The 25355-nt window shown below is 40.5% G+C and overlaps 1 protein-coding gene across 10 annotated transcripts in view; it reads left to right on the forward strand.

Annotated features, from left to right (window-relative positions):
- Nucleotides 1–25355, forward strand: part of RC3H1 (ring finger and CCCH-type domains 1) — a 66065-nt gene that overhangs the window by 31893 nt on the left and 8817 nt on the right. For 2 of the 10 annotated variants that reach the window (XM_056355813.1, XM_056355814.1), the window contains exons 4-19: nucleotides 728–967; nucleotides 2104–2279; nucleotides 3110–3310; nucleotides 4045–4177; nucleotides 6317–6435; nucleotides 8413–8525; nucleotides 11918–12199; nucleotides 12509–12726; nucleotides 14226–14602; nucleotides 15783–15914; nucleotides 16502–16672; nucleotides 19857–20067; nucleotides 21016–21106; nucleotides 21227–21362; nucleotides 23374–23544; nucleotides 24132–24247. In XM_056355813.1, the coding sequence (XP_056211788.1) occupies nucleotides 728–967; nucleotides 2104–2279; nucleotides 3110–3310; nucleotides 4045–4177; nucleotides 6317–6435; nucleotides 8413–8525; nucleotides 11918–12199; nucleotides 12509–12726; nucleotides 14226–14602; nucleotides 15783–15914; nucleotides 16502–16672; nucleotides 19857–20067; nucleotides 21016–21106; nucleotides 21227–21362; nucleotides 23374–23544; nucleotides 24132–24247 (2887 nt within the window). The remainder of the gene's footprint in view (nucleotides 1–727; nucleotides 968–2103; nucleotides 2280–3109; nucleotides 3311–4044; nucleotides 4178–6316; nucleotides 6436–8412; nucleotides 8526–11917; nucleotides 12200–12508; nucleotides 12727–14225; nucleotides 14603–15782; nucleotides 15915–16501; nucleotides 16673–19856; nucleotides 20068–21015; nucleotides 21107–21226; nucleotides 21363–23373; nucleotides 23545–24131; nucleotides 24248–25355) is intronic. The other 8 variants (XM_056355816.1, XM_056355817.1, XM_056355819.1 and 5 more) reach the window with 5 other exon arrangements.

Consider the following 25355-nt stretch of genomic DNA (forward strand, 5'->3'; position numbering starts at 1 on the left):
ATTTTTTACAAAATGCTGTCTCAGGCTTTTCCAGCTAGCGCAGTGTGATAGCAATACCACTCTGAGTAGCAGTGGCCCAATGAATAAGCTTGGGTGCTGTAGAACAAACTCGGTATGGCAGCCATATGTCCCGCAAGTCACTTGTTCCTTTAACCTGCTTTATGTGGCTCCCAGCGCATCTGTGAATCGCAGGTTTTGCACATAAAAAAATATCAGCCAAGCAGTTTTGAAATTAGGTGTAAGTTTGTTTGGCTAGGCCAAAGCAGTGAAGATACTAGATGCAGATAAGAAGCTAAATGTCTGGTGAAAACAGACAGACATCAAAGGCAGCAGTGATCCCTGAAGCCCATGAATAAGGGAACTGCATGATGATTTTACCTTTGAGGAGACACCTGGGAATCTGTATGGGAAGGTGCAGGACAGATTACCAACACAAGGAGAGAATTCATTAGCGGTTCCACCTTCTTAGAGAGCCAAAAGAGTCAATCCCACTACTTAAAACCTGTGGGAAAGCTGACTCCCAGGAACTGTTTGCTTTTAATGCCAAGTAAAGTAAACTGACAAAAATGAACTTCTGATATGCCTTCTCTAGTGTTCTGTTTAACTAAGTGGACATCAGGACAGCTAGGTTTACACTTCTGCAGTACAGTGGTTGAAGGCTGACAGAAGAAGAGGAGATGATACGAGGTAGTTTATTATTTTTTTTCTGCTTCACTTTGTTTTGGAGGTGTGGGTCTTAACAGTACTACTCAGAGCGTGCTAAGTCGTCCCATGCAACGGAAACTTGTGACATTAGTTCATTGCCAGCTAGTGGAGGAAGAAGGGCGGATCAGAGCCATGCGTGCAGCACGGTCACTTGGTGAAAGAACAGTCACAGAGCTCATTCTTCAGCATCAAAATCCTCAGCAGCTCTCCTCCAACCTCTGGGCTGCAGTGAGAGCCAGGGGGTGCCAGTTCCTTGGACCAGGTAGGTAACATCACAGTACTACTTCTATACTAGAAGCAACTGAGAAATGAGGATTGATAAGTGGGTGTCAGATTGCCTGAGTGATTTTTATTATTTTTTTTAATTAGGCAGTGGATTAATTTCTTAATAGTAAGTCTTCAGAACTAATGATACATCTATTGGGCTGCTGTCACAGATTTTCTTGCATTTTTAGTGCTTTTGCAAGTCTTCTATAAAATTCAGAATAATGTGTGTCCTTTTGTTCTTGTGCTAAGTTCAAATGGAAGTAGTTCATCACTTGCTACGCTCAGAAGACCCTTGTGGAAAAAAATTATGTTACTAGAAGTGACTGGACATAGCTGCTTTTCCTTCTCTTTGGTAACAAACATACAAAACAGTTGTGGGGAGTTTTATTACATTTGGGGGTGTGTGTGTATGCATTTTTAAAAAGTACTTAAAAATTAAATTCCTTTTCATAGAATTCTTAAGCAATCAATTTTGCTTAAATAATTGAAGTTTTGTTACTGAAAATGTAGACTTAACTTGAAGACCAACAGAAAGAATGCCTTGAAATAGGAAGCCAGTTTCTTAAAGAAAAAAATGAAGAAGCTTTCCCCCACTGAACCAAACTATGGAAGAGTAACTTTGGGATGCTAACTTTTGAACTACTGTGGGGAAGAGAGGCTTGTTAAATGGCAAAATATGTGGTGCTACAGCACCTGATTTATTTGTGTGGACATCAGTTCTCTTTTACCTGCGTGGGAACCAACCTTGCACTCAGCCTGTCAGCTTTTTCTGCTGGGATAGATGTGGGATGTAGATAGTACACTTTGAAAAATTGCTAATAATCAAGAGGGACATAGAGACAGGAACAAAGAAGTCTTCCTATCATCTGAAACCCAAAATAGAACTACTACTACTACTACTACTACTAAAATTTAAGTCTTATTTCCCCGGGCACAGTCTAGGACTCTGAAGATGTTCCTTTGCTCTTTTCCCTCCCTTCTTGCTGAGCTCCCTTTCCCATCTGTGAGTGTGTGTGTTGTGGGGGAGGGGGCCTGTAGCCATCTCCCACTTGTAGGAAAGCAAGAATCTGCAGAAATCTTTCTTGGTCTTCTCTCATTCTTTGTCTCTTCTTTGCATTTTCCCCCCACCAGCAATGCAAGAGGAGGCTTTAAAGCTGGTTCTGCTGGCTCTGGAAGATGGATCTGCTTTGTCACGAAAGGTCTTGGTTCTCTTTGTGGTTCAGAGGCTGGAGCCGCGATTTCCTCAAGCTTCTAAAACTAGCATTGGGCATGTTGTCCAGCTTCTTTACAGAGCCTCATGCTTCAAGGTATGAAGAAGATTGTTTTTGGAGATTTCATAATGCTGTGAAAACTATTGGGTTTACACTTTGAGTTTTCATTGTTCTGTAACATAAAAATAGATGTAGTTCTAGAAAATATTATTCATGTAGTCACACATATTTGGAGAGTTCTCTGTTGTACAGCTATGATGGCAATGTAGGCTAAAATTGCAACTGTAAGCTGTAAAGCTAGGTTTTGACTCTGTCCAGGTTTAATAGGTGCCCAGTAAGAAAACTTGTATGTAAGTCAGCATGGCTTATCTCCTTAAAGGAGGCTTAAAGCTGGAAAAGCCCCCGTTCAGTTAATTGAGTAGTGATGTAGTTAGAAATAAAGGAATGTGAGGCTTTTGGATATCAGTGTTGTATAAAGGGAACTTAAGCTGCTTGATCTGCTTTCAGTATTTAATGGTCCATTCCTAGGTCCTCAACTTAAATGTCATTCACTTTTGCTAACTGAGGTGAAAAACATTTTGTGTGCTTCTAATTGTACCCTCAAACAAAATTCTGAAAAAAAAAAAAAAACCAAAACACCCTGACCGGAGAAGTAAGGTGTGGATGCTATAAAGTTGTTTTAGGAAGTATTGACACTTCCACCAGTATCTGGGTCAGAGTAAGTTACGTTCAATAATCCATTTCATAGAGGTTCAGCTTTATGAGGAGTGTGTTATTTTAGTAGGAACTAGCGTTTGCTGCGTGGTGTCATAGTTCAGTTTGGGAGGAAGAACTTCATTGTTGACTGAAGATTTCACTTGCCTTAGACTTTACGTAATCTCTGGTTTATCCTGCTTAATTGTATTTGGCTCGTTTCTCCCTATTAGGTGACAAAGCGGGATGAGGATTCCTCTCTGATGCAACTGAAAGAGGAATTTCGGACTTACGAAGCTCTGAGAAGGGAACATGATTCCCAGATAGTTCAAATAGCTATGGAAGCAGGTTTACGCATTGCACCAGATCAGTGGTCCTCACTGTTATACGGAGACCAGTCCCACAAATCCCACATGCAGTCCATCATTGACAAGGTAAAGCCACCTAAAATCAGCCTTGTCTATCTTGTTTGCAACTGTAGTAGATTTAAATGCTTGTAACATGATTTTACAAGTTGTGCCCATGTGTACTCGCCCATTAATCATTTCCCCTGTTATTTCAAAACTTGTTGTGGCCTAATTAATTCAAATATGTATTTGTAACCAACCTAATGAATCTTGCTCCCTCTGCCATCCTGCCATCTCTTTCTACTTTACTTCTTTCTGCAGGTGGGAAGCCACAAAGGTTAGCTACACGGTTGGGATGTGTCCTTTCTTAACAGCTGATAACTGCCAATGTAGTAACAGGGGTTAATGGTTCATGTTTCCAGGCAGGTCTACACCTGAAGTAAGAAAGATGTGGAAGCACATTCCTTAAATAAAATTACTTGATTCTGGAAATGCTCTGATCCCTTGAAGTTTAAATTAAATGGTTTCTAATATTCTCTGGGTGCCAGCACAACACAGAAAAGAAATAGGTTGTATTGGTAGAAAAAATACCAGCCTTTGTTTTGTCTATTTAGAGCTGTATTTTAACCTGCAGTGTCAAAGAATTGTGTGTTCATATGCCAGAGAAAGAATTTAATAGAAGGTACTGACTGAAATGGGCTTGTGTGAAAAGCATTTTATTCCAGTTTTGGAAGACTGCTCTTGTGAGCCTGTGGACCAACCTTCAGAAACCATGAGGATTGCTTTGCCTGTAGAAAGTTAATTATAATAATTTTTTTAAGTTGCAGACCCCAGCCTCATTTGCGCAGAGTGTTCAGGAACTAACTATTGCTCTTCAGAGGACCGGAGATCCAGCTAACCTGAATCGTCTTCGACCTCACCTAGAGCTCCTGGCAAACATTGATCCCAGTCCAGGTAAGTTTTAGATGTTTTATAAAAACCTTTGACTTACAGTTTAGCAAGAGGAGCTTAGCCCTGTTGAAGGATTGAAAGCTGTTCATCAAATGCAAGGAACGTCTTCTAACTCATAAACTTAAGATTCTTGAGTGATATTCATAATCAGCCTGGGAACGGTAGTAATCTTTGTGAGGAACTAAACTATTTTGAAGCTAAAATAGATTCAAAAGTATGGCAGGAATAATTTCACCGCTTCTCTGAAGAGAGCTTCCTTGTTTGACTGCTCTGCATGAGCATGGATGAGGATGTTGAATACATACAATCTTGCGAGGTGACATGGTGTGTACTTGATATTGGGCAATGCTACCAGGGGGAGTGGCAGCAGTCTTGGCTTCCTTATTTTCCCCTTTTTTAGTACATGGGCTGCCATTTGAAATCAGATTTGCAAAGCAACAGGAAGATTGCTAGAACCACTGTGCTTAATGCAGAGCCTTAGCTGTCACTGGGATCTTTCTCTCCAGTCCTTCACCAGAGGAAATAATTTGTGAACAAGTAGGGAAAGTAGTCAAGAAAACACCAAATTAAGGACTTCTATTAACTTATCTAAAAATAGGATGTCTTTTTCTTTGTTCTAGAAATTCTGTGTATTAGTTTTTGATCTGAGGTCTCTAGCCTGCAGACATTTCACTTGGAAGACTCTCAGAGGCAGCGTTAAATCATAAGGCACCTTCTGTGTAAACAGTTTTGGATTCTAAAGTACAGTTTTGATGGATTGATTAGACAGAAGCTGGGAAAAAATCAGTCTAGGCAAGAAAGGTTTGTTATGCTAGGGAATTCAGTATTTTCCTTGTTCATGCGTAGTTCTGCAAAGGTGTGAAGGACAGTCGGGGAAGGGGACGATAGTTGGAAAGAGTATAACTGGGAAATAAAATCTTACGTTGTTGACAGGAGAGAAAAATGGAAATTGTTGAAAAAGCGGCACTGTGAGGATGGACTGCCTGAGGGAGAAGGGAAGGGACAGAACAGAGTGCTGTGGCTGAAGTTTTGTTTTATACCTATTAGCATTATCAAAATCAATATCAAAATGCTGTGAAGACCTAAACTTTGGTTTCGGGAGGTAAAAATTTTTAGTTACCAATTTGTTTGTTCAAGCAAATAGTTACCTCTCAAATGGGGACCAGTTGTACTTTACAGATAAAGGAGATGCAGTGCTTTCTTCCCAAATCTTTCATGCTGTAACAAGTCAGGGACAAAACTCTGTGTGTACTGCAAATTTGTTAGCCAAAGGCTGATATGGAAAGTGGAATTGCTAGTAGCCTTACTCAGTTTCAGTAGGTGAGTCTGATCTTGACGCTTCTCTTCTGTGCTGTTGAGTTGCTTCCCTGTTGTTCTATAGGTACATTGAGGTTCCTCTGGAAGTGTAGTCCTTGCGAGCAGAATAGAATGTAATTATGCCAAGATCTTGAAAGGCACTTTGAGGTCTTCTGTTTTACAGCAGGGTGTGTAGGCACGTGGTGGGAGTGTCATCTGCTGGAATGGATTAAACAATTAGAAAAGGAAATTGGCTAGAAGAAACAAGTGCCCCTATAGAATTGCGACTGTAGAGTTTATTCACATTGCTCTGTTAGAGGGTGTTCTGATACATAGATGCGCCTTGTGACATTTTTCCATCTGAGAAGCAGCAATTTCTGTTGCTGTTCAGTGACTGTGTCTGTGTGATCTAGGCCAGTGATGGTATTTGTACAGAATGATTTTACCTACTGGGGTCTGAATGTGAAGAGAGATTTTCAGCCTGATTTTTTTTTTTTTTTTTTTTTTAAATTACATGCGGAATTTGTACAATGCATTTACTCTGGAGTTCTTGTGATATGTGGAGATTCTGGTAAAAGGAAATAATTTGACGTGTTAATACTAGTCTTGCTGACTCGTTTGGTATTTTGTGTGGTTTAATCTTGAGTCTATAGGTAGCTTTATTCTTTAAGTGGTGCTTTTCCCTTGAATTAAGGTGCTGAATGCTTTTATCTAATAACACATTTCTGATAAAATCTCTTCAGTTGTCTGGTGAAGTTTTGCAATACTGATGGTTTCTCCATACCTGGTTTTGGAAGACTCCTTCTGATTTTTCTTTTTATATTCTGTTTGCTGTCAATGCAATAGATGCTCCACCTCCGACATGGGAACAGTTGGAAAACGGACTAGTTGCTGTGAGGACTGTGGTTCACGGCTTGGTTGATTATATCCAGAATCACAGCAAGAAAGGAACAGATCAGCAACAGGTAAAAGCCAAATAATTTAAGTGCTTACCCCTAAATTTTATTGGCAGTACCTAATAGTAGAGGTTTACTAATGTCACCTGGAGGAGATTTGCTTTGACAAAGAGCTGATGGAAAACATCACTGCTGTGACATATTTATCAAAAAAGAAACGAACAAGAAAGGAAAAAACCCAAATCACTACGCCTCACGCCCCCCTATACCCGTGGCATTAATTTGCACAGCTCACTAGGGTGAAAACAGTCTGATTGTGCTGCAAGTTTAGGGAAATGAATAAACAACCCTCCTGACTAGAGGGTGGGGAAGAGAGGTCGGGGTGCCTGGCACTATCATCTGTGTGAATTTTCTTGGGTTTGTTTTAACGGGACATATTTCAGCCAGATGGCTCTGTGTTAATGAATTATTCTTATACCTGTACTTAGTGGTCTGTAAAGTTTGAAGATTTGGGGTAACATCATATAAAGATGCAATTCACATTCCTGAAACTTTTTTTGTATCTGAAAGAAAATGATGTTGTCACATACATAATTAGCTTACCTCATAGTTATCTTACCACATGTTCCTTTGATCTCATTTTGTATTATAGCTAAGTTGATACAAATGCTAGCTGCTGCTGCAAGACAGAGCTGCCTGTCACGCAGTTCCCCACCCCCTCCCTTGCTTTGGCACTTATCCTTTTGGAGAGCTGGTTTGGGGAGCAGAACTAGTAGAAAGATTATCTCTGCCAAAAACAAAAAAAAAAAAGAGGCAAAATTGAAGTGAATTATTTCTGCTGTTCTACCTTTTTTGCATTCATTGCGAAGCTTAATGAGCACTGCTACCAGCAGAAAGAAAAGCAGTAGGAATACACAAGTGGAATCGTGGTGGGAAAAACAGTGAGGGTTTTTGTTCTGGTGAGACCATCGCCTAGACCTGGTACATGCTGTGCTGCTTGGAAGGGAACTCAGAGCCTCCCAAGTGAGAAAGGGGACATCTGCTGATCATTGGGCAGAGTACTGCTGGCTGGCAGCAGTGGCCAGCAGAAGGCTGTGCAGCTTACGTGCACCCTGCCTAAATCCTTTTTTTTCACTGCAGTAGATGACAAAAAAAAAATTATAAAAATAATCAGTTTGCAGGTGGCTTCTTACAGATTTACATCTTTTGGCTGTTTTTCAGGAAGCAAAAGTTTATTTTACAGACCTTTTCCCTCAGTGGGAGCTCTGATAAAGTATTTCTGCCACTGATGTAATTCTGCCTTAAAAACTGTAGGAACCTAAATGTCTTTGAGACCACCTCTGGCCTTCTGTCAAAATTTATTTAGAGAGACTGGCACATGGGTGTATATGCAGACAGTAAGATTGCAGTAAATTGTTTCTTGGGAAACTTAACTAAGAAAAATACAGAAGACAACCCATACCCTGCTGATGTGTGTAGGAGTAAGATTGCATTCTCAGCGATTGACTGAAATAATTATTATAGATGGTGAAGAGATTTTTAGTCCAAAGTGGGCTAAAAGGGGTCTTGAGTATCCCTTTGTCTATGAGAGTTGGATTTCATCAAGTGCCATTTTGAGCTAAGAGAAATCAAGGGAGAAATAATTGACTAAACTTTCAATCTACCACAAAGTTTGATGAATATCTGGTGATTTCTGGTTAAGCATGATAATTTTTTCAGCCTGTATCAGTTTTGTCCACTTAACTGTGGCCTGAAACATACAGCTGTGTTCCAATCAAGCTTCAGTAAGGAATTCAGATAACAATGTTTTAAAAACCTGATAGTGACTTAGTTGTCAAAATATTAATTCCTGAATCCAGTAGTTCTGAAGAACCAAATACCAATACTGCTCCAGTCATTTATTTCACAGTAGGTACTTCTGGAACATTTAAATTGAAGGAGTTGTTAACAGTCAAACATTGGGCCTTTTAATAGAGGGGTATGTTCAGCTCTTGGTTAAGCGTACTTGTCTTCAGGTATCTCACGTGGTGTCTCTAACCTTGTCAGCCTCCTCAACACAGCAAGTACAAGACATACATGTGCAGAGACATGAAACAGAGAGGAGGATGCCCCCGAGGGGCCAGCTGCACCTTTGCACATTCACAGGAGGAGCTAGAAAAGTAAGTGTTACCTCTTATAGTAGAAATGGGTCCAGTCTCTGTTTTGTCTTACACGTGAGTCATGCGTGCCTCCTGTACTCATTCCTTGATATCACTTGTCTGTCATGTTAGCAAGAAATAATTTGAAAAACTTAGCAGTCATCTCAAGTTTTGGAATTGTTTGTTCTTAAATACAGGATATTTTGCCTTGTTCAGCAGTAATGCAGCTCTGAAAGTCTTATGTTGACACGGGTGTTATTTGAGACTTTGGAGGTGGGCTGTTTTTCTTATTTCTTAAGTGTGACTAAACATGCTGTCTGCATCCATTATGCTCGTTTATTTGTGTGTACTTCTCATCTTGCCTTTATATTCAGCTAGGTTCCTGGCAGTTCTCCAGATGGCAGGGGTTCTCTTGTTTTTCTGTGCTGCTAGGGCTATCCAGAGAGCTAGAAATTATCATTGCAATTTGTTTTTTTCCTGCAACAGTTATTCTTTGAAACTTCTTGGCAGATTGCACATGCAGTAACCTTAAAGTGGTTAAAGCTATTGTTGAAGGGTTAAAAGATGGTGGTCATACAAAGCCTGCAGTAAATAAGCTACATGCATTACAGATCAGGAGGGGGCACCCAGTTATCTGCTGTTCTGAAGGTTGTCTTAACTTTTTTTAAAGTAAAATGGATTATTTAAGAGTTGAAAGAAAAAAATACAATATAATTTATACAGTACATAAAACTTGGTTTTCAGGCTAAAATAGTTAATGTCTTTTAAAGAAGAGGTGTTTTTTTCTCCAATCAGAATAAAATGCCAAAGATTTGGAAATGTTATGCAGCTTTTTTAATTTTCCTTAATCTAAAACTTGAAACATTATTATGGCAGTTCATTGGCTGTATAGCCAGCATGCGGTGCATAGGCAAGACAGGAAGAAAAAAATAACAGAGCACATGGTGTTAGAATGACAAAGGCAGTTACTCAAATGAACAGAGAATAGGACTTTGATACTTGTGTTCTGCAGAAGCAGTTGGGGTTTTTCCTCTCTCGTCATGATGTTAAGAAAATAGAGATTGGTGGTGCTGGTTTGGATGGTTAACAAGAGTGGTGAGTCAGTATTAGTATCTCTGAACTAGCTGTATGTATCAAGAAGGGCTGTTTGTCAGCTTTGCAGATGTAAGAGACTTGTTTTGTCCAGACTGACTTGTATGTCTTGGTAATAATGTTGTCATGGGGTGGTTGTTCTGTTTCAAGGTACAGTGGTTTCTGTAGGTGGCTGGGGGACTTCTGAGTTCAAATTCTTCCTTGTACCTTTTATCTTGGCTTAATTCCTTTGAGTAGATACTGCATTAGGGTTACTCCTTTTTAAAATGCTTAGTATGAATAATATGCATTACCATTGTTATGTAGTTCCTGTATCTTACATGTAGCTTTAAGTTAGCAGGAGGATTATGGGGAAGTGTGTAGTAAAGCCTTAGATAGCAAACTGTAGTCTGCACTTGCTTGAACAGCAGCAGCTCATTCCCCTCTGGACAAGGGACAAAGACCCAGTATACATAGGCATATATGAAACTTTTTTAGATTATTTTTGTGTCCTGCACATGTGGAGACTGCAACAAAGGTTCATAAACCTGTTCAGAACAATCCAGAGGGCAGCATAGTACTACTTTTATTCTAAGTATTTTTATCATGAGAGGGTGTTGTATCAACTCTTCCTGTCACCTTTGATTGAATAGGTGTTTATATACGTGCTCCTGTCTCTCTTGAGCATTCTTTTGTGTTCTAGATGAATGGGTGGGGATGGCCAGTCCTCCTGTCTTAAAAGTAGTGTGCAAGCGTTCAGAGAGTCAGGAGCCATTGGACAATGTACCTCCAGGGGACCTGATGGGAGGCAGACATCCAGAAGTAACTGGCAGGGAGAACACGGCAGTGGTTTCCCAGTGTCCTGCTGCTGCTTTTCAGGGAGCAACTGGTTTGGGTATTGAGCAGGATGCCCAAGTAAAACCCAAAGTTCAGCCTGGGAAGCTCACTTGGCTTGCCTCTTGTGTCCAGCTGACATGAGATGCCAGAAGAACTTCTGAGCAGCATGTTTAGAAAGCTGTAGTCTGCCCCTGCTCAAGTGCTTCTACTGTGGCGATGGCCTAATTTGTTAACTCTCTTTTAATGCATTCTGAATGATGCCCACTGTCAGCTGTAGCTTGAATTTATAGTGTGATTATGTGGGCAAAGATTAATCCAGACAGGAAATTGGGAGAGTTAGGAAGGTGGCTAGAAGACAGTCAATGAACTCTTAAGAGATCAACGGCTCAAATTTGTACAGTGGTATCACACTGTCTGACTCTATGCTCAGTCATATCTAAAAAACAAAACAGCCACAAAACCAAAAAAGAACATTTTGCTTCTAGTATTGCTGTTAATTCTGTTGCATGTGGGCAAATACAAAGACTATCTGAAGATTGAGCAATAGAGTATAACAGCCCCCTTTTGCTACAATAATGCATGCACCTTCCTAGGCTGTGTTACCATCTCGCTTAGCTTGTTAGGTATGATATCAAAGTGTTGGCTTCAACCCTGTTGAAGAAATTGCCTCTTGTTCTGCAATATAAACAGCAGGAACACGCAGGCCTACAAATACACCCTCCCACTTGCATTCCGGTGTCTAAGCTAACGGCAGGATGTTTAGTGGAGGACTTTCAACTCTGGAATTTGCTCTCTTCAGTGCTCCAGTGCCATAAGTCTGCTGATTTTTGTGGAACATTAGTTAAAAGGTTCATGCTTGTTCAGACTGTTGTCGGAAGCAGTTACATTTTTTTGAATTACAGTACGTTCAGAGTTTTTGTCTCTGCAGTCTATTTGTCAAACCACACAAATGGTATAAGCTGTGTATAGTATAGTAACATAAATCTTAACAAACTGCTTTAAAGGATAGCACATGCAAATAAATACTTGACTTGGCTTATTATTGGCCACATGATGCACAAGTGAATCCTCATTATTTGTCACTAACTCTCTGCTGTTACTTTCTTCTCTGAATAAAATGGGCTTGAATAGTCTGTGGTCTATATTCTGAAGCTTCTGTTACTATAGGTAGTATTTTGTGTGATGTTTGGTTTTGGTTTTCTTCTGTACAGTTGAAATGCATATATGTACAGGAAGTAAGACTTTAAACTTGCTGCGTGAGGTTTAGCTGTGAATTCTTGGTGGAGTTGTCATTAAAAATCCATCCTTGTTCTTCTGATTGAAACTGCTATTAACTGTTCAGACAGCAGTGAAGTTGTAGTCTAATAGATATTCTTGCAAGCCCTTAGGGAGCTTGAATTAAAATTTGAAACTTTTGGTAGCATCTGCGTTTGCAAAATCTTGAAAATGCAATTCCTTTTAGTTTCTTGTTTCAATTTTTTCCTGTGTGGCTTCTTTTTCTGAAGATTCCGTAAAATGAACAAGCGTCTGGTTCCCAGAAGACCCCTGAGTGCCTCCCTGGGCCAGCTAAATGAGGTGGGCCTGCCTTCAGGAGCTATCCTCTCGGAGGAAGGGGGAGTGGACTTGCCCAATAGAAAAGCTTCTGCTCTGCCAAATGGAATTGTGTCAACAGGCAGCACGGTGACGCAACTTATTTCTCGAGGGACTGACTCCGGTTATGAAACTGCTCTGAAGCCAGGGAAGATGGAACATCTGAGTAGCAGTGCCCCTGGATCTCCTCCTGACTTGTACGGGTCTTCCTAACTTGTTCCAAGTGTCATGTGTGTAAATATGCAGTAGAAACAAAGTAAACCCATTCTCTAGAAAAGAAATGGAACAGGGTTTGTTTTTTGTTTTGTTTGGTTTTGAGTTTAAGTGATTAAAGAGTAGAAAATTAAAGCTAAAACTCTTAAACTGCTTTACTCTCCCCGTTTGCTTATTTTAATTGGAGAAGGTGATGTAAGCCTTCAGAACATGGAGTATAGGCAAAGAACAGTGTTTTTAAGTAGTGTGCTATATCAGGCCTTAATGAGCAGTGCCATCTTTCTGCTTTTTAGGCTGGAATCTGTCCCCAAGAGCTCTATTTCTGCCTTGCCAGTGAACCCTCATCCTGTACCCCCTCGGGCTCCAACAGACCTGCCTTCAGTGTCTGTCACCAAGCAGTTGCAAATGGTACCACGGGGGTCTCAGTTGTATAATACTCCACAAGCGGATATGTTTTATCAAGATCCTAGAGGAGCTGCCCCACCATTCGAGCCAGCACCCTACCAACAAGGTAGGTTTTGAGACCAAGCTCTCTTTCATCTTTGTACTGATGTTATTCTTCCTTCCCACTCTGCTGTTTACTTAAGCCCCAAGTTGAAATTGTCTTGCATATCGCATGGAGTATAGGCACTAATGTGGTGATGGTATAATAAAATAGAAATTGACAGGCTTTTTGTGTCTTGACTGAGGACTTTAATGCGAGCAAAAGCAGAGGTATCCATCCAGTGTAGCAGATGCTCCTCTCTTCAGTTTTTCCTGACTGGGCTAGGTCAAGGATCTAATATGGTAAACCTTAATTCAGTTTGAGTTGGGGGGCAGGGGGAATGGAAATAAACTTTAACCAGCAGAGGGGTTTGTGCTTGAGGGATGAAAATACTTACGTCCTTAATGAAAAGTGTGTGTGTTTCATAAATGTCTGCATGTGTATGGGTAGAGACAAGTGAAATTAGAGAAGGGCAGGGCGCAAAAAGAAAACATCATAAAAAAAGGAACTAAGAGGAAAAGTTTTACGAGACCAAGCAGAGAAAGATAATACTGAAGGGGATTAAAAGGAAAATTTATAGCTGTATATAAAGACAGGGAGCTATTCTTATGCAGCATAAGATTGGAGAGATAAATGATACAAAGTGAAGTTAATATGAAAGAAAAATAAGAATGAAAGACCAAAAGAAGCGGAAAGAGAAAAAAAAAAAAAAAACCTAGAAAGGAAAGGGGGCTGGGGGTACAGACCATTTTTGAGAAAGTGACAGAGCGTTTTGAAGAAGGAGAAAAAAACTTAACATTTGATTGTGTGCAAATGAAGATCTGAGGTTGTCCACAGAATTTGATGTGTGTGGTGTTGACCATGTGTTCATATTCATGCATGCTTTTAAATTATCCAGAGATCGCAGACAGATTACTAAAAGCGTCAGGTAACTAAGAGGTGTGATGTTGGAAGTCTTTGGTGATTCACGGTACTGAAATTTCCTTCTACTCTTCAAGAGGTAGAACAATTCTTTAGGTAACTTTAAATAATAGTTAATCCAACACAGGCAGTGGCTCTGATACCTTGGGACAAATAGAATTTTACTTGCATAAAATAGAGATACGCAGGCTAATCTTCAGTTTACTTTTTAGGTCTTGTCTAGCTAAAAGCATTCTTATCAATCTGCAGAGACATTATTTCCATTTGGTATGCTAGCAGCACCTCTGTGGTACCTGTGGTGTGCTCAGTCACACCACCTCTTCTCCAGCTACTATACCTTTTACACCTTCCTGAGATCACATTTAGATGGTTGAACCGTGTCACTTGAGCTTTGGGTCAGCTTTTGCTTTTTCAAGGTTTTCTGTGGTTAATTTTTGAGTAGAAATACGAGTTACAGTGAGGGAAAATAACAAATGTGAATTAATTTACACCCTTCTCTTCACAATACTTGTAGACTCGAGTATTTGAAACAGGTTTTTTTGTGGATGGTTGCGATGATTACTTTCTGTATCCTTTTTGTGTTTTTTCCTCTTGCCTTATTTCAGGAGTTTACTATCCCACTCAGTCCATGTCTCGCTTTGTCCGACCTCCTCCATCGGCTCCTGAACCTGGTCCACCTTATTTAGACCATTACCCACCCTACCTTCAGGATCGTGTGGTGAGCCCACAGTACACGCAGCCACAGCAGTATCCTCCCATGGGACAACCCATATACCCACCGCACTATGACAGCCGTCGCGTGTATCCCCCTGTCCAGCCGTATCAGCGAGAGGAGATTGTCCGAGGAAGCCCTGTACCCATTGAAATTCCACAAGCAGCTGTACCATCCTACGTTCCTGAATCCAGAGACAGATACCAGCAAACGGAGGGTTATTGCCCAGTGGCTCCGCATCTCGGTCAGATCAGACCTTCATGCCACAGGGTATGGTTTTTATGTGGTGGGTTTGTAGTTGTTTGAGAGAGAAACTATAAACTACTTGAATATTTTTGCAGTGAAGTGGTGGGTTTTGTGAGGAATTAGAAGTTTGAACTTTAGGGAGGGGGTATATTTGATGAAGCTGATCGGAATCTGGAAAGCTGTTTAGTTACTGGTCAACTCTGTAACTGTGATGATGTTAATATGTAAAAGAGTGGGTTGCTACTTAGTGCTCAAAGTAGAAGTTGTCGTGGTTTAACCCCAGCTGGGAAACAAGCACCATGCAGCCGCTTGCTCGCTTCCCCCGACCCAGAGGGGTGGGAAGGAGGATCGGAAAGGAATGTAAAACTCAAGGGTTGAGATAAGAATAATTCAATAGCTAAAGCAAAACCCCTGCATGCAAGGAAAGCAAAGCAAGGAATTCATTCACTACTTCTAATCGGCAGGCAGGTGTTTGGCCACCCCCAGGAAAGCAGGGCTCCATCACGCGTAACAGTTACTCGGGAAGACAAACGCCATCATGCCAAATGTCCCCCCCCTCCTTCTTCCCCTAATTTATATACTCAGCATGTCATATGGTATGAAATACCTCTTTGGCTAGGTCAGGTTGCCTGTCCTGGCTGTGTCCCCTCCCAATTTCCCGTGCCCCTCCAGCCCTCTTGCTGGCAGGGCCCAAGGAACTGAAAAGTTCTTGGTTTAGTATAAACATCACCCAGCAATAACTAAAAACATCAGTGTCTTATCAACACTTCCCCCATATGACTGCAAGGGGGATGTGCCATACTGGAACACGTTCCAGGGGAAACTTTGCGAAGTTGGAACACAGAGTTCATGTTGAGCTACCAGTGACTTAAAGATTAGTAATTTTAAAAGTTAGAAATGCTGGGTTAGTTGAGGATCTAATCAGTTGTAGGCAAATAACAATCCCTGCCTTTGGCATGTCTTGCACTAACGCTGGCCAGTGTAGGAGCATCTGTGTCCTATATTAAACATGAAAGTTAACAGATAGACTGGATAATAACAAGTAATGATCACTTCATTAATGATACTGTCTATTCGCTGTATTTTTCCTTTTTTGCAGTATGTGGTTATCGTATTTTATTCGGGTAAACAACCTTTTTGAAATTACTAGTTTTGTGCATTAATGCTTCAGAAGCTTTGTAACGTATTTCTGTCTTCATTTCAGCCTCATCCCAGCCTGGATGAACTTCACCGACGCAGAAAAGAGATCATGGCCCAGCTAGAAGAGAGGAAGGTGATTTCTCCACCTCCTTTTGCATCCTCACCAACCTTGCCTCATCCTTTTCATTCAGAGGAGGTAAGCATATTTTGACAAAAATGTGACTTGCTCTCATGTTTAGAAAATGCTTCGGAGTTTTTGCGTGCTAGTAGGTGAAGACAACAAAAAAGTAGGAATGGTGCAGTGTTGGCAAGTGATGGGGGATGTAGATTTTGTGCTCCAGATGGGAAGCCCTGATAGTGCAGTCTCCAGTTTCTTGATTGGCTGTTGGTTGCCGGATCTACCAGTGATCCTAAGCTGGTTTTGGTGCAATGAAGGGAGTTAGTTTTGAGCCATTATTAATTGAAATAGTCAGTCTTCACCATTACTGGACTTTGCTTTGTTTGCTTCTGACATGTTTAAAATTAAGTAACAGCTTGATAGAAGTTTGTGGGTTTTAACCAAGGTCAAAATACCACTTCTATACTGGCCAAGCGAACAGTCAGCACTGGGAGTGTAGCCAGGTGATCAGAATTTCTTGTATTTCATGCTTGCTCTGGCCCAATTCCAAATGGTGATGTATTGATTAAAAAAAAATAATCCTGGTGGTGTTTTTCAAGTTCATTGCTGTTGAAATAAGTAGTGGTGGCTGTGAAGCTGCTTCTTCCCTTCACTTACAGAACCAGATCTTTGTTTTCGTACAGTACTTGGATGAAGACCTGAAGGTAGCTGGGAAATACAAAGGAAATGACTACAGCCAGTACTCTCCCTGGTCCTGTGACACCATCGGCTCCTACATTGGAACCAAAGATGCAAAACCCAAAGATGTTGTGGCAGCGAGGAGTGTGGAGATGGCGGTATGTAGGGATGAGGGGAGCACAGAAGAAAAGCTGATTCTTCTGTGGATTGGGAGGGACTCTTTTCATTTGCTTTCCAGTATGCTGGCAGTGCTTGTATTTAAGCTCAGAAGTGCATTGCAGTCAACAAATGCATCTGCAAGTGTGCAGAGTGCTTTGTTTTCAAAGCTATCAACAGTCCTGCATCTGTGTAGTTGCTTTAAAGCTCTGGGTAGAGATGCAGGCTAACCACTCTGCTCTAAAGGCATGGATAGCAAGAGATACTTTGCCATGATTCTTAACACTTAACTTGAAATCCAGAAATTGCTATGTAATGGCAGTTTGTTAATTAAACGTGTCCATCTGTACTTTTTTCTGTCGGGGGAGATGTTGTAACTTAACTTTGTGCTATTAATTCCTTTTGAGGTGATTGTTACTGTTGTTAACAACATCTTTACTTGAAGGAGACTCTGTGATTTGTGACTACGAGAATACCCAAAACTTGCATGAAGCTTTTGAGAGAGGTGTAGTCATAATACCAGGCTGATTCTTCTTGAGGGCAATTTCTAGCTCTATGCTGTGCGCATTCAGTCCTTCACAGAAGCCATGGGTGTCTTACTCTGAACTTACTTTTGCTGCTGCCTTTTTGCTAGGTCAGTGTTGCAAAAAGAAGGGACTACTAGGGTGTCATTATTGGGAGTCATGAATGTGAAGAAAAGAAATAGGATTCTGAAATACCACCACTGTTCTTTTTTTCCTAACATTTAAGCATCACTCAACAGCAAGAGGTAGGTATGTAGCATGGTAGCCCACGCAAGTAGGAAGACTTTCAAGTCTTCAAGAGAAAGGATTGTTTAGTCTGAGGGACATTTTTACAGAGATGGATCTGGTTTTCTCCTTCAATTCCCATCTGCAAAAGTGTTCAATCATCTTTTGTTTATATATTGTCACTGTCATGGCGACTCTTCTTTGGCCAATAAGGGGAGGGGGAAGCAATCTTCTGTGGACAGGTGCTCACCTATTGCAACCACTTAACTAAATGATAGGATTTTTCTGTCTAGTTTCTTCTCTTTGTGCACAAGCAGGCTTCCCTGTTTCCCATCTGCCTTATTGGAATTAAATGCATCTGGTTTCTGTCCACTGAATTGCTTTCCTGTAAGACCTCAAAGGCACTGTGTGAATGGGAGCAAAAAGGAGGCTTTTCTCTCAGAAAAAGCAGGGCAAGAAAAGGCGTTTCTTTGCAGCTTTGGGGTTTTTTATGTCCTTTTGCTCTCTGTCCTACACAGCGTGTTTGCCTTGAGTTATAGTGCTGTCACGTTTGACCTGGGGAAGTAAGGTGGCTCAGAATCAGGTTATTGCTTCCAAGTGGCAGTGTTCAGGAACCAACAAACAGCTCTTGTCTTTCATCCCTGCTGCTAAAAAACTGTGCAAACAAACTGGAACTCAATTAAGAGAAGTAATAGAGTTTTGGAGAAGCAGCCTCCTTTTTCATTGCTAAACAAAGCATTCTTCTGCCCCCGAGGTAATTTTCAGAGAAAGCAAATAGGATCTTTGCTGCTCTTCATTTTTCGTTTCCTCGCAGGAAAAAATTCTCAGGAGACCTTTACTGCAGATGGCGAGTGAATTAATTCTTCCTTTTTTTAATTGCTCATAAGAGATTCCTTTTTTCAAGGATAAGAATAGTATCATCTAAGAGCACATAATGCTGGATTTTATGCAGATAGCATTGCACCTCTACTGTGTTCTTTCCCCCCACTCAGTATATGGAAATAAATTAAATTGGTACTGTCATCCTATGGACTCAAGGTTGATACAATATTTTTTTAGAATTCCAAAGTAGATGGTGTCTAATGCCTGTTCCAGTTTCAACATGTTACACTTCTTGAGTTTAGCTTCCAACTCTGTTGTGACTGCCATTTTCACCCCTTTATTCCTCCCTTAGTTATCTTATTGTGTCTGTTTCTAGCAATCCTTAACGTCACTGAAAGCTTGCAGAGTTTCATTTTAATTTTGGACCATAATGAAGTTTTTAGCCTTCAGTCTGTCCTTTTTGTGTAGTAGCCCCACTTACCTTGTTCTTTTTATTGTACACAGCACTGTGCTACAGTTTTACTTCTTCAGCAGTCTTAACTCTGTTTTGTAAGTTCTTACCATGTTACATTCTCTGGCAGCCAACAGACAGCTTCTCATTTAACTAAGTGCTTTTCCTTTTTTTTGTGTGGTTGTTTTTGTTTTTTTTTTTTAAATCTGTTTATTTCTTTTCACTGTTTTGTGTTTATCTGGATGGGGTGATTATTCTGGGGGTGGGGTTTATTTGTTTTGTTTTGTGTTGAGGAGCCTTCTTAAAATCAATTTTTATTCATGGAACCAACCCTTTGACATGTGTTTTTAAGTTACTCCAGGTGACTTCTCCCGTAACTGGCCTAACTTGTATCTCAGGAAAAGCTTTGTTAAAAATCTTTATGATAATGTCTTGTTTCTTCTTCTCAGTAAGTTAAATCACATTGACTTACCCTGCTAAATCGAGCTTGTTTTCTATGCACATCATCTCCCTTGTGACTGCTTGACAGAGGTCTGTGAGTAGAGAGGGAACATTTTATCTGTTTATCTATATGCTAGCCCGTTAAAGTGTTTGAGTCTGAAGCTTAGTTAGAAACTGTGATGTTCCAAGCAGTACTAGTAGTTAATGAAAAATGTGCCTGAAAAGATGTACCAGACATCCCAAGTAAGTGCTGTGCTGCGTAATTCCCATTTTGAGTCATCTCTTAAGCTGTTAGATGATATAGTTGTTAACACTTGCCTTCAGAGAAATTTCTTTTGGACTTTGGAAGGAGGAGTGTATTCCTCAGAGATGCCCGCTGATCTCGTCTGACTTGATTCTGGAGGGGTTTTTCCCTTCTGTCCCATTAGACTTTCCTCTGTCTTAATTTCCTTTTGCTGCTGCTCCCTTCTCTTGGATTTGTTTGTAAATAATTATGCAACTGTTTCACAGTGGTGGTAGTAATTGTCATCTGAAGTTGGGAGTGATGTCTCGTTAACAGTATAACAGTGGAGTTACAAACTGAAGAATTGGAAGACTAGTTGAAGGATGAAGGGAATAGAGAATACAAAAGAGACTTACTGTACTGGTACCAGCTTGTAAAAGGAATGTGGGTTTGTTCATTTCTGAGTAAGTTTTTGACTGCCTTTTCCATGTCTTGTCTAGAACATAGATAGTAAAGCCATGCGTGACCAACGATTAGACATGCAGCGAAGAGCAGCAGAGACTGGTGATGATGACCTCATTCCATTTGGAGACCGACCAACTGTGTCGAGATTTGGGGCTATCTCTCGTACTTCCAAAGCGATGTACCAGAATTCTGGTCCCATGCAGGCCATGGCTGTTCAGGGAGCTACCACCAAATCGGTCATTTCAGGTACAGTGTGTGCTCTTGGATTTTCCTGGCTGTTGCTGTATCCTTTAGTGCTATGGCGCAGTACAACTGGAAGTCAAACCCTGTAAACTTGTTTCTTGTCTTAGAAATATAGATGAGATGTATGTGTTTACACTACTAAAAATAACTCTAGGTAGGGCTATGCTGAGCAGCCTGAGGAAGAAGGCTGCTGCAATTTTCTGTCCCAAGGACAGGTTTGTGCATGTGTTGGTGACTACTTGTTGCTATTTGGAAAAAGTTAATTTGTTCTGCTGGTCCCCTGTGGTGGGAGGTTTTTTAAATCTGTTGTATTACAGTGCAGAAACTTACTGCTTTCTCAAGTAAATAATTCAAAAGCATCATAATGAAGTACTGTACAGCACTCCTACTTTATGGATAGTTGCCGCTGCAAGCTTAATGCAGCCAAGGTTTTGTGTGATGTTAGGCAGAGCAAATAAAGTAGGAATAGTTTATATTTTCTAACCATATGTATAGTGTGGCTGTATACCTTAATCCAAAAGTGGTCCTTTTTTGAGGTGCACTAAATAATCATAACAAAAAATGTAATTATATTCCTCCAAACTTCCTTCTAGATTTTTTTCGGGAGTTAGCTGCTGGGAACAAAACAAACCCATGTTTGTTTAATTCACATAGTGAATGTAAGTTTGTGTCCCTGTCTCTCAGTGTCTGAAGTCCTTCACAATCTCACACTCTGGGAGACTATCACAAATCTGTTGGATGTACATGAAGGGTCATGCATTATGCACATGAGACTAGTGACATGTTATGTTTCTGTATTTGTTTCAGCAGAAGAAACATTAGACCAGCACTGTTAGAGGGTTGGCCTTTCTGGTTATTCTCTAATGTCTGTCCAGTTCTGTGTATTGGCTGAACTACTTAAAGGATACTTCTGTAGTAATGTGACATGGATTTCTTTCTGTTCACTGACAGACTACAATCCTTACGGAACTCACGGTGGCTGGGGAGGCTCTCCATATTCTCCTCATCAAAATATACCTTCTCAGGGACGTTTCAATGACAGGTAGGATTGCTTTGTTTTAGTTTACCTTTTTTAAAATTTTCTTTATCTTTTTTCTATGCCAGCTGAGTAAAGCTTTTTTTTCCCCTAAATCTCCTTATTTTTCCTTTTCTGATCCCAAAGGGAGAGACTGTCCATGTCAGATGTGGCTGGTCATGGGAAACAGTTACCCTCAGCAGAACGAGAGCAGCAGCTGCGCATGGAGCTGCAGCAAGTAGACCATCAGATTAGCCAGCAGACACAGATGCGAGGACTAGAGGTTGGTGCCAGTGTTTGGAAGAATGGTGAGGGGTGGTGTGATGGTATGAGAGATGAAGCTGGTAAAGTTGCTTTTCATGTGTTGATCTTTCTTTGATTGTAATACTACTCAGTAACAATACTTAATTCTGTGATGTCAGGCATCAGGACTATGGTACAAGTCTAAACCTCTCTGCTTAGCAGCAGAAACTTCCCTGCATTTCAGCTGGAAATTGACAACATACTTGAATCTGCACTCTATGCTTATTCATGTTTGCTTTCATTCTCTCTCACTTCCCCCCCCTGCCCCGCCCGCCCCCTCTGTTCACCTGTCTACACGGAGTTAAACTTGTGGTGTAGATAACCTGTTCCTCTTGGCTTTACTGCCATTGAAAATGTGTGATTTTATGTACAGAAGTCTTTGACCTTCATCTGTTTCATGTTTGGCTTCGTGTTGTACCTGTTTCTTCCTAAATAGCACAAACCAGAAGAGTCAAGAAAATAAATATCCAAGATATTCAGCTTGAAAAATTAAAGCTTAGTATTTTATGTCTCGTTGTGTAGAAGAAATGTAGTAATTTGCAACATGAGGAAGGATGGGAGTCTGCATTCATAAAAGAATTAATGATCTGAAATCTTTGTATTTTGTGAGATGCAGAAGGGGAAATGTTAAGGCATAATCAAAGAATTGTTTTAACAAAGCTTTAGTTACTTTTTTTTCCTCCTTCTAGGAGAAAATCAGTAAATATTTACCAGAAAGCTATTCTAGGTACCTCAGCAACTGTTCATATTAATGTTTTCCCAGAAGGAATTGCTATAGGTAATGGAGAACAGCTTCTGCTGAAGGTATAGTTACCTAAGAACACATGTAATAGAGGAGGGTTATTGCAGAGTAATTGCAAGAGCTCACAATTTTTAAGTTGCAGCAGCAGTTACAAGTAGTACGGATTTCTTAGCTAAAACGTAACTCATGTTCTTGTGCTCTTGTTTGGGAACAAGAGGAGAAAATGTTTTAAATCTTGCATGTCTTCCTGTGCCATAATACAAAAGTATTGGAAAGTTGCAAAACCCGTCAGTGGCCTGCCTCTCCTGCCCGTTATTACTGTGATTGTGTCAGTGTTAAGTCCTACATAATTGAATTTTGAGCATTGATTTATTTTTTTTACCGTAACTTGAATTTCTCAGAACTAATCAGCTATTTTGAGTAATAACAGCTTTCTACTGTGTTCAAAGTGGCAAGTAGGTACTTGGAATCCAGGAGGCTTTGCTGATTTACTTGTTACAAGGTTGTAGCAATTGCTTAATTGAGTCACAGCATGAAGAGCTAGATTGTTGTGCTTTCTCAAATGAGTGAGCATTCCTGCTTGAAGACTAGGCACATGTTTGGTTGCGTGGAGTAGTAGATAGTGTGTTTAAATGCAGAGCACACACTTACAGAACTGACACCCAAGTATTAGCAGATTTCTGGAGTGGCTGATGGGGTTACTGCTTTTACTTGGCTGCTAGTAGCTTGCAACTTGTGAATGACTGTCGTTGCTTGCCCCTCTTTGTTTCTGTGCTTCCTAATCTGGGTCAGTAAAGCGCTACAAATTGACACCCACATCTCAAGATATTTTATATGATTTAGCAATAATTCTGGCTCTACTGTAAAACTTGATAAATTCTACTATTGTAAAATAAAGCAGCAGATTTGCTTATCTGCTGTTATCTTTTGTTCAACAAATAGCTTACAAAGAGTAGTGGTCTTGTTCCTGTGCTTTTAATCTTAGTTTTGAGCAGCATATGGGGAAAACTCATGCAAACTTATTATAGTAAAAGGTATTTAACACTGCTTATTTTAAAGTGAAAAGAGAGTCTGTAAAAAACGTTTGAACTTGCATTGGAAGTGATTTCAATTGGGACCTTATTAAGCATGGAGAGAGGCAGCCTTGGGTTTGCAAATAAGCAATACTCTAGAGTTATGGCCTAGAGCTCTTTCTGTGCTTGGTGTGTTGTGTGCTCAGTTGTGTATGTGCTTGGCTTTATGCATTTAGGCTGTTAGTAACAGGCTGCTGTTGCAGAGGGAGGCGACTACCCTGGCAGGCCAACCACAGCCCCCACCCCCACCTCCCAAGTGGCCTGGGATGATCTCAAGTGAACAGCTGAGCTTGGAGCTACACCAGGTGGAAAGGGAAATTGGGAAGAGAACCCGTGAGCTGAGCATGGTGAGTGCTGTGGGGGTGGGAGGCAGAGAGGTGGAGTGGAGAGCTGTGCAGCTGGCTGCAGCCCTTTTAGCCTGGCAGAAGGGCTCTCTGCTGGGATAACCACAGCTGGAGTCATCCATCTCCCTCTTTATTCTTCCAAACCTCCTGAGGAGTTCTTTGATTCTTCTTCATGAAGAATTTTAATTCTAGCCACCTTAAAATACTCTACTGCTGTTTTATTGCCATTTGAAAATAAGCGTGCCACTGAATTAGTTGAAAACTGCATAGTCTCCAAGGTCACTGTAAACTGCTTTAACATAGAAATCATCTTCTGCAGGTACAGGCTAGCATTCAGAAGTCTGTGTGCTGTTACAGTCTGTGGTCTTTGCTTGTTGTTATGAGAATCATCCCTTTCTTTCAGGAAATACAATGTCCTGAGAGGATAAGCATGTCTTAGTCTGTTTTCCTGTCTCATGGTTTTTGTGGGTTACGCTGTATAACTCCCAATCTACAGGCCTTCATCGTTGGTCCTAAAGGATCGAGTCTCAAATACCTTTAACACTGTGTTTAAAGAATTTTTCTTCTGTCCTTTTGGTTTTTTTTAAAAGGAAAGCCAGTCTTCACTGGATATGAAAAACAAACTGGGCACGAATAAACAGACAGAAAATGGACAGTTAGAACCGCAAAGCAAGGTTCCAGCTGAAGACCTCGCACTGACATTCAGGTAACATGGGTTTTCAACCTTTCGTCGTGAAACAGCAGAATGACTTAATCAGGGTCACTCTCTGGTGTATGAATAATAATAACCCTTGGTCTCACATTGGCTCTGATGTGGAAGCATCTGCTAGGAAAAGATAGAAAACAAGTTTTTATCGTGCATGTGTGAATTAAGGGCCCTTTCAGCTGATGAGTAGGTGAGTGGAATGAGGCTCTGTATCAATTAGCACAACAGAAGAATTTCAGTGTTTGCAAGACCAGAAGTCCATCTAGTCAACTATTAGTAGGGAGGAGCAGGAGATAAACAACCCTAGAAGAAACATTTATCTGCTGCTTTAGTTTCAAAGAAAAGAAATGTTCCAAATGTGGGAGGAAAGTTACTGCATCCTGCTAATGTTTGTGGTGTGGGTCATATCTAGGAAGGTATGTAGCTTTGAAACAAAGATCACTTTGATTTGTAGCAGTAATCTTTATCTGTGTAGATGTTGGGGTTGATTTCAATTGACATTTGATACTCAATTGAAATAAGATGTTGCCTGGGAATGCTGGGAATCTATACAGCAACCATTTTCAGATGGCTGCAAGCATCTGCGTGTATTCAAGCTAAAAGCTTTGAACAGAAAAGCTCAGACGTTTCATTAAGTTTACATAACTTGATGTGAGCAGTTTGGAATCTGAATATTTATTCAGAAAATGTATCCCTCTCGATTGCTTATGAAGTCTGCACCAATTATTAAGTTCTGCACTGCACCATTAGGTTGAGGCCTCCAGAGCAGAAACTAATTTTTCCATATGGAACTCTGGAAGTAATGAAACTGCAACAAATATTTCTTTTTTTAATAAAAAAATCAAGATAAATGATCCAGATAAGTTAAATGTTCTGGAATGTCTGCACTGTACAGATTGTACATCTTAAGGCACATGCTGAAATAGTTTGCAAAGCATAACTAATCTAGAACCTTAAAAATACATTGACTGATTTGTTTTCAATTAGCCATATCTTGGTTCATTCTTTTCTGTTAAGTATCTGCAGCATACCAGACGACCTATTTGTTATACAAGGCAAGTCTTTACGTGCGTTCCCAACTGTTCATTGAGATGCTGCAGAAACAAAT

This window comes from Falco biarmicus, chromosome 11 (genome assembly GCF_023638135.1).
Source record: "Falco biarmicus isolate bFalBia1 chromosome 11, bFalBia1.pri, whole genome shotgun sequence".
Lineage (NCBI taxonomy): Eukaryota > Metazoa > Chordata > Aves > Falconiformes > Falconidae > Falco > Falco biarmicus.